This window comes from Bicyclus anynana, chromosome 7, assembly GCF_947172395.1.
Source record: "Bicyclus anynana chromosome 7, ilBicAnyn1.1, whole genome shotgun sequence".
In the NCBI taxonomy this organism is placed as follows: Eukaryota; Metazoa; Arthropoda; class Insecta; order Lepidoptera; family Nymphalidae; genus Bicyclus; species Bicyclus anynana.
In genome coordinates this window covers 5579275-5589159 of record NC_069089.1, presented here as the reverse complement: position 1 = coordinate 5589159, position 9885 = coordinate 5579275, and the positions used below count along the sequence as shown (strand labels likewise).

Here is a 9885-nt window from a genome sequence, read left to right as displayed (position 1 = left end):
ACATTTTAATTATTTCTCCAAATAAAATTATTCTCTCATAAAAGATAATTATTTCTCAGATACCACATTCAGGTATTTGTGCACATAGACCATGTAAATACTTCCCGCCTTATCAAGCCGGTGTAAACAAACCGCCATGTTGTTGAAAGTCGACGAGTCACGGTAGATGGTAAGTATATAAGTAAGTATTTATTATTTATCCAAACTGGACTACAATAAAAAAATACACCATTAAAATTAAAAAAAATATTATTACTTATCTAATAAACATTATAAATTATAGTTCAATAAAAGAAGTAGGTTAACGAACTTTATTTTATTCTATAGCGAAATGAGAACCAATACCGTCGCCCTGCAGTCGGTCACGTGGAGCGCGTTCACCAATAGAAATGCAAACCATTCTTTGTGTACCTTTTCACATAATAGCAAAACAGAGTGTAGTCTATGGAGTGAGTGGTGTTTTATATTTGTCAATTTTATGACGCTAAATACGTAAATGTGTGAAATTCAGGATTATTCTATTGAGCATAAGGATATTTATATGAATAAATATTCGGTAAGTCGTATTTATGTAAAATTATGGTTTTACTTGTAGACACTATAAATACGGAGCATGAGAAAGTAACACGGCTATGTCCCGCTCTTTTTAATGTCATTCATTCATAAAACATCCAAAATCCACAATTATGTACCCGAAATAGAAATATTAAAGTAAAATTATGTCGTACAAATACTTGTAAACAAGTTAAATTTATGTTGTAAAAATGTCATTCTGTCAAAGTGGCGGGAAATCGTAATACCTAGCTCGATAAAATCATTACGTGGTAGGTAGGACATAACTCATTAAATTTTGATGATTTAGAGCAAAATGTTACGTTTTGTAAAGCGAAACCTTCCGTATTTTGTTATAAATGCATAGGTTTATCAATGTATTACTTTTCTTTAACACGCGGTGTATAAATATTTGTAACGGATAAAAAGTACTCTTTTCTCTCTTTCCCGCACGTTCATACACATGCAGTGTGATAAGGATGGAATATGCATTATTATTATTTATCAAGTTATTTTCGTAATTGCTAAATAGTTAATCGTGTTTTGTAGATCAAGAGCCTAATTTAGAGAAATAAATGTATAATTACAACCATTATTATATAACCTAAAGCGTACTATTTATCTCCGAAGTGAAAATCAACATAATACCTAGAATAGTTGAAACGGCGCCGATCGCCGTCAATGAGTTTACGTTAGGTTGTAAAAGTTGCATTGGTACTTTTAATATACCTACATGCATAAACATTCGCATAGATAACAATAATAATTGAACTCTTGTGCTATTTATATCTATATTGTTCTTGTTTATATTATTTGCTTTACTGTATTCTTGAATTTAAGCTCAATAAATAGTATTATTTAATTACAAATAGTTTTTAGAAAATAGTCAGGATTAAAATATTGCACTGTAATGTTATAAATGGAATATTTTAGGGATAAATTCCGTCTACGAGGTAGTAATGTGGTTCCCACGGCCGGTTCCAAGCGAGAATTTCAAAACGTTTAACAATGAGTGCACCTTTTCTATGTAGTTGTGTGCTATCGAACGAATACTCTGTGTGTGTGTTGGGTAGACCACAGTGTAGAAAATGTTAATAATAATATATATACCTACCTACTTAATGCAATTTCTGTCGGTTCACATTCATGTTTTTTCTCTTTTCTTCTACGTAGTGAATTTTAATTGACCTCGCTTAATATTTTAATTACACCTACCTAGGTATATAATCTATTTAATTATGTAGGCTAAGGTAGTAGTAGTATACCTATAGGTTCTTTAGCGAATTTTTATTACTGACACGAAAAAAATATATACTATTTATAAAAATTTAAAATTATACCTATATTGCTTAATTTTTAATTTATTAAATATTTACGTCCGTTTGTTCCCCAATGACGTATATTTTGACACTTACGGAGAATCAAAATTTAAAGGATACTTTTAGTTGACCTAGAAATATAAAAAACTATAAAAAATACTTAAAATCAAAATTAAAAGGATACTTTCTGTTGGCGTAATACTATAAAAAATACTAGTAAAAATATACCTACGTACGAACATTTGTGTCACAAAAAAAAGTGAATATTTACACTCAAGGGGAATCGAAATTTAAAGGTTAAGTTGAGATGGTCTAGAACTAAAAAAAAATATGTATTCTTAAAAAGATACCTGCGTACAGCCGTTTGTGCCGCAAAAACAGTATGTTTTGATAGGCACTAAACGGCTAAAGGGGAATCAAAATTTATAGGATACTTTCAATTGACCTACAACTGTAAAAATACTAGTAAAAATGTACCTACGTACGACCGTTTGTGCCACAAAAACGTAAATTTTGACACTCAAGGGGGGGATCAAAATTTAAAAGATAATTCAGTTGACCTAAAATTTTAAAAACTGTAGAAAATGCTAGTTTAACGTGATTTTAATTTTTTACTAACCACGGTCATGCAACTGGTATACTTATCATGCTACACTGTGGGAAATGCACTTACGAAAAAGGGACTGGCTAAGGCGGCTGCAACCTGTCAATGTGTGCGTATCTCTCTTTCAATGTAGTAGTGGGTTCCGTGTACGTACGAGTGGCACACACACCTGTGGTTGATGCCATCAGCCAGCCGTTACACTCTCCCCTAATGTTAACGGTTGGTGTTCCGAGGAAGCGAAAACAAAAACTTTCCACCTTAGATAAAAATAGTTTAATGAAACGAGTTAATAACATATTGATTAACTTAATGAACCTAATGTGCTGTTAAAGTAGCTTAGCTCTCAACTTTTAGGGTCTCTACATTTGTGTAGGTATCTATTAATTTTTAGTTTTCTTTCGTTGTGATTTTATAATTATTTACTTGAATAATAAATCTATACATCTATATTATTTATTTATAGATCCATAATATGTAAAAGTATAAGAATTTTTGTTTATGCAAGTAAATAAACTCTATGGGATAGACATTAGACAGACAATTTTTTTTTTTTTTAGAATCACCCGCGTGATTCTTGTCCCCTGGGAAGACGGTGATAAAATATAGACTATGTTACTCAATGTAGCGTATGGTGAATATTTTTTATTATCGGTCGAGTAGTTTTTGAGTTAAACCGTAACAAACAAACAAAGAATCAAATCTTACCTTAAATTTCAGTACCTATAGAAATGAAAATTTTTCACAGGTGTGCAATTATTTTTTTTTTGTAGCAGTTTCCACAAACCCGTGTAATTTATTTCAAAAACCGGAAATCTTGGTCTTTCCGGGACGTTATTGTGTCAAGGTGACCCGAGCTATAGTTATTTTAAGTCATGTTATACGAGTACGGGCGTATAAATTTCAAGATTATAGTTAGTCGTCATCAACCCATATTCGGCTCACTGCTGAGCTCGAGTCTCCTCTCAGAATGAGAGGGGTTAGGCCAATAGTCTACCACGCTGGCCCAATGCGGATTGGCAGACTTCACACACGCAGAGAATTAAGATAATTCTCTGGTATGCAGGTTTCCTCACGATGTTTTCCTTCACCGATTGAGACACATGATATTCAATTTCTTAAAATGCACACAACTGAAAAGTTGGAGGTGCATGCCCCGGACCGGATTCGAACCCACACCCTCCGGAATCGGAGGCAGAGGTCATATCCACTGGGCTATCACGGCTATTATAGTTAGTATATGAAATATTTACGAGTACATCAACAATTTTATTTACAATCTACTAGAAAAAGCTCCGCGGTTTAACCCGTATGGTTTCCGTTCCCGATCGTTGGGATTACGGGGATAAACTACAGGCAATACAGTCTATGTTACTCGGTGAAGATGTAGCTTTCTAATTGTAAAAAAAATTGAAGTTGGATTCGTTTTTGAGTATTTAATTTAAATTTTCGTAACAAAGAAACAAATCTTATCTCTTTACAATATAGTTTAGACGAGTAAAGGCTATCTCACCTGATGATAAAGTTAAGTAGTGATGCAGTCTAATAATGCTAGCCACTGACTAGGCTCCTGGACTTATTGTATGGTGAGTGGCTAGCATAAGAGTTTAAAAAGTGTAACCCTTAATAATCCTGACAGATAGCCTCAGAACTACGTACACAACATACTACTGGAACGCTAAATCGCTTTGCCGATACATGGTAGCTAGTCGTGGCCGAAGCCTTCCACAGGACATACGAAACGAAATAATAAAAAAACATAATACTTACATTTGTCTACCTACTTTATTGAGAAGGTTGAGTTACTGAGTCGCTTATTACAACGAGGTCATTGACCCAAACCGGCAGGTGTCATCATTCTACAAATTGCGAACCAACACAATTTATTTAAGTAAATTTTCAAACAATTTTTAAAGTTTCCGGTGCTAGCAACGACTTTAATATAGGTACTAGCAGACGGCCGTGACTTTGTCTGCGTTAATTTCAGTTTTTCACAAATTTGCGCAGGAAGCATGAATTCTCCGGGATAAAAGTTTTCCGAGATTTCCGTAGTCTTTAAGTAGCTTAATAACATTATCTATCTTACTGTGAGAGCCCTAGTAAAAACGGTTCAGCCGTTGCAAATAACTTGAGAAATACATTTGATTTTGACAATGACAATGATTAGGCTTTGCTTTATTGCACAAAAATCACCCTTGTGTAGCAAGGACCTTTATTAGATGACAGTGGCATAAATAATTATTAAAAATCTAGTAAACTCCCTGTATTAGTCTAACTCGTGTAGTTCCCATTGGCACATTGGGGATAAAATAGCCAATGTTACTAGCTCATAATGTATCTTTCCATTTGTCAAAGAATTTTTGAAATCGTTCACGTAGTTATAGTCCAGTAGCCTATTCGTAACAAACAAACAAAACGAAATAACAAATCTCTCATCAAAGAGATCTTTTAAACTACGTATGGCATTAAATAACTTTAAAAAAAAAGTAGTAAACTCTCCGTGGTCTAACTCGCGTAGTTCCCGTGGGCACATTGGGGATAAAATAGCCAATGTTACTCGCTCATAATGTATCTTTCCATTGGTGAAAGAATTTTTGAAATCGTTCTAGTAGTATAAAAAATTAAAAACCTATTCGTAACAAACAAACAAACAAACGAACGAAATAACAAATCTCTCATCAAAGAGATCTTTTAAACTACGTATGGTGTTTTAATGCGTTTTACATAATAAGATAGTGTGATTAAATAGGTAGGTGTAGATTAAAATTGTTTTCCACGAAGTCGCGGGCGTCCGTAGTTGGTATAATTTCTTGCTATAATTTCGTTCCAATAAAGTTTTCCCTGAAAGTTGTCACTTAGAGTAGTACGCCTTTAAAAATTATATGAAAGTTCGTGCGGTGGAATATTTCAGTTTCCCTCCCTTTTGAAGTGGAAAGTAGACGGTGGGGGGTGCGGGGCGCACACCGCACATCCAATCAATACGTAACCCCTCCTCCGATACCACTGCGCGCGCATGAAGGAAACACGTCAAATCATTTTCGCGCCAAGCCAGTTTCCATGGTAATATTTTAATTCAAAAGTAGGTACCTATGGATATTCCATTTCGAGAAGACGGTTTGGCATTGTTTTTCAAATAGGGATGTTGACAGTTTTTTATGGTGATAACGTCTTCGATGGAGCTGCAAACTGTTTACTTTTCTATTTATATATATTTATTTTTCAATCTTTCTTTGGCTTATTATGCATAAATTAAATGAAAACTAAAGATTTCATAAAAAACTCAATTTAAATAACACGTATTTTTTCAAATCGTCCATTTTGTGACGTCACTAACAGACTTGATATACTAAACGTCTAACTAATAATTAATTGTTGACCAATATTTTTGTCAAACGCTCCGTTTGTAAGGGATATATTATAGTGACGTCATGAAACAATTGAAATATAAACCGTCCTGGCCGGTGGGCATTTGGCATATACTGTGGTTTTTGCGTGTATTATCAAAACATAGGTATTTAAAAACTAAAAATTTTATGTAAATAATCACATTACTCAATTAAATATGAAAAATAAACAATCTAGTAGAACGCTAATGAACAATTTAAAACCCTTTTAAAAAAAGTGTCAACTAGCCTATTATGCTACTGAAGGCTGATCTTCTTTTTCTTCTTTCCTGGGCTTTTTCCGCACTTGGCCACTAGGGGTTGGCCGTTGCACGTAGGTCTATTTGGTGCTGGTCCCCGCTGGAGTCACTCCAGCCAACCGAGCTCGCTCCAGAGGCTTAGCAGGCCGCCCAGGTCTACTAGGTCTTCAACATTTGTCTTTGTCATTTGACATATACTCGCAGTACTTCGAAAGTAATTAATAAAAGTAATACAATTTAGGTTTAGACTGTCCGACAAACTTAGGTTTAGACTATCCGACATATCATATAAGTGCACTTTATAAATGCAAAAAAACAATGCCCACCCTCAGGAACTATGTTGGACCACAGAATACATAGTTGGACAAGGAATTTTTAACTTATAGTGCATACCCCCGTTAAAAACCTTATTCGCGCCACTGATTATATGAGGTGGTAAAACTGGCCCAGAGTTTTCCACCTTCCAAACATTTCTGGAGTTGATAAAAGTACGTAGTAAATCTAATCAATAGTTTTTCTTGCCTACTTTATATTAAACGGGATTTAGGTGATCTATTTTTAGAATTCATCGATAAATGTTTCGGTTTTCACACGCTGACCTGTTTGTAGTGTTAGAGTATTTTTAAAATGCGCACTTCACGCACCTATCTACCAGATTTTAATTAATTTTCATCTAGAAATCAAAGAAACAATCTGGTTTCAGATTGAAGTTCATTGACGTTTGGCACTATATGGTAAAAAGTATGGAACAATCCGCCTTCTGCGTTCTTCTGAATGAACCTGCAATCTCAGTTGCTTGCTTTTTTACAACGCACGTAAACTTTTAGTGTTCCGTATCCGAAAACATGAACCCCTCTAGGGGTTCTTCTTCTTTGGATCTTGTTGAGGTATTATCTAGCTTAAATTAATATCAAATACTCACGTCTTCAATCTTGCAATCCTTTGGAGTATTGAAATAGTCAGATCTCTAAGTCAAAGTTTTCAAAAGATACTATTGTTTGTCCCATTTGTTTATACTCGCAAGCGAAAAGCCCTTAATTGTTATTTAAAATATAAAAAAAAAATAATATTAATATTGTCAATATAATAAGATTGGGTAAGCTAATTAGGTATTATCTTAAGACAGAAGGTCCCTTAATTGCGGACTGATTAAAGTAACCGACTTCGTATTACATGGATCTCACAACTTTTTACGTTAAAACAACCGAGTTGCGACAGTTAGTATGTTTTAGTTTTTGATGGCATTGTAGATTTTTCACCAAAATCCTCACCACCGAAACCGCACCGTCAAAATCCTACAAGAAATAGCTGAGTCTTCTTTTAGTGAACTTTATTTTAAAGAAAGAAAATGGGTATTGCTTAAGTACTTAAGTAAACAATTTTTATATCTAACAGACAGATCAACACAGAACACAACAGAACATCTGTTTAATTACTAGTAAATATTATATTATTAATCTACTTTCATTCTATTTGTAGACAATGGAATCAGCTGAACAAATATTGTGACTACCGACAAAATAACTGAAATTATAATACTATTCCACACTTTACTGGCATGTCACAAGAGTTCATTCAAGATTTTTCCAAATTGTCATTAAAGGTTTCATCATGCCTCGATTTTCAGATTTATATCAAGATAACTTAGTATAGACGTGGTTTCAACTTTCAATCATTATCATCGGGTACCTTCTTCTATGTGGAAGTTATGGAAGGGTTTCTTCTATCCTGTGGAGGTTTAAGGTTGAATGTATTGAAACCCAGTTCATCGTTTTTAAGTACGAGTATTTCATTTGCTGCCTTCCTCGTGCATGCGAGGTTTCTAGAATCAAACCAGGAATCCTTTTGTTTAGTATTTGTCTTGTCAATTTCATCAGCGTTGGTTCTAACGAATCAACCTAAAGTTTTCAGACGTCGTTTACTTATTTTTTGGGCAGATCCTTATGTGCTGCATATACCTATAGGTATACCTAAGCTATTTTTACTGTGGCTTTATGTTGTCCTAAAGCACAGTAAATATCATACAGAGTGAGTCTTTACAAGCAGCGTGGTGGACGCGGTGAAACCCATCGTTTTTGTGAACCGTTTTTAAAATATTAAAAAACAAGACGCCAATTTTCTTGAATAATATTGAAAGTTACTGATGCGACACTTCGTGTCGTACTGACTCCAGAATGTATTAGTATTTGAATTTTGTATTTGGAGCGGCTACGACACCGTACGTTCCATCTGCCTATTGTTGCATAATCTGTAAAGCTTATATGATCTTTTAGGTCTAGTGACCGGTTGAAAATAACGTTGCAAGCGATGGCGCGCTAACGAGTCCCAATCAGATTTTATTAATTACTGTGCGATGGTGCAACATTTTTCAATTTTTCGCGGTAACGCTCGGCCGGCATCGTAGAGAGCGTAGACAAGGCAAGGTAGGTAATTTGTTCAGAGCAGACTACGGAGAGTTCAAGGCGACCGCGCGCGGTCAGGTTCGAGGACACGAGGCGGCCCCTCGCGGCGCGGGCGCCTACTTCGGCCCCCCGGACTTTTTACGCGACTTGTGCTGAAATCGAACCTAGTACGAGATTCAGACAGTTTCAATACATAATACATTTTGAATAGCAATCGAAGCGATGGTTCGCAGGTGTTTCACCTACTTCATGACCTGAGAGATTTGCTTTTAGCGTCAACATCATAACAGTTGAAGGGACTTACGTGACTCATAGAAATGTGAATCTATACTAATATTATAAAGCTGAAGAGTTTGTTAATTTGTTTGGTTGAACGCGCTCATCTCAGGAACTACTAGTCCGATTTAAAAAAATCTTTCAGTGTCAGATAGCCCATTTATCGAGGCAGGCTATGGGCTATATATTATCCTCGTATTCCTACGGGAATGGAAACCACGCGGGTGAAACCGCCCGGCGTCAGCTAGTATCTTTTAAAACTATGTTTGTGTTGTCTTATTAATTTCTTCCCAAGCGCCGTCTTCTTGCATACTTCCAAATCACAGAATATGCTATTTATTAATTAAAATTATTCATTAAGAAATGCATCACATGAAAAAGACAAAATACATAAGACAGCATACCTTATGTATTTTGTTTTTATACATAAAGTTAACCTTGCTTAGTAATATCTACCAGACAACTGTTTTGGTTGTCTGGTAGTAATTACTAAGATTACTTATTTGAAAAACCTGACACAATTTTCTTTACTTGTTATCTTCCTTTTATTCACTCATCGTGAATTTTTATCAAGTGTCTATGCAATCCATTGAAAATTCTTCTAAACCTGTATTGTTCATAGTTATTTAATAAAACGAATATATAAATTGATATAAGTTTATTTTTAACTTGATTTAAAGGCGTGTGAATGAATATTCAAATGCTAGTGAATGTCCGCTTTTTTGCTTGGAATACTGCACGTTGTTAAAATAGTCGCAACGTGATTCAGTTCCAGACTATAATGTCTGAAACCTTTGGTGATTATTATTCTATAACTAGGTACCAAGTGTAAAGGAGATAGTCCAAAATTGTATGGAGCCCAGGATCAGTCATTGTACCCTAGCGGAAATAAAAGAAGATATTTTTTTTTTTAACTATTTTTGATTATATAAATCTACGAATTTACTTTAATTCTTTCGAAATAATATTCATTATCTCCCAAGAAATGCTACAGTAGTAAGGGTATTAACGACGGATAGATGACGTTTTCAATGCATTAATCGATTTGACGTTTGCTGTCAACTGTCATGTCATAGTTGCTCTATGGGCGGC

At 34.7% G+C, this 9885-nt stretch overlaps 1 protein-coding gene across 2 annotated transcripts in view; it reads left to right on the top strand.

Annotated features, from left to right (window-relative positions):
* Positions 1-41: 41 nt before the first annotated feature.
* The window catches only part of LOC112058157 (uncharacterized), a 32177-nt gene continuing 22333 nt past the window's right edge, over positions 42-9885 (top strand). Inside the window, exon 1 of one of the 2 annotated variants that reach the window (XM_024098861.2) lies at positions 42-169. In XM_024098861.2, coding sequence (XP_023954629.2) covers positions 167-169 — 3 coding nt within the window. In that variant the 5' untranslated portion in view covers positions 42-166. Of the gene's footprint in view, positions 170-395; positions 557-9885 lie in introns of those variants that run through there. The other variant, XM_024098860.2, reaches the window with a different exon arrangement.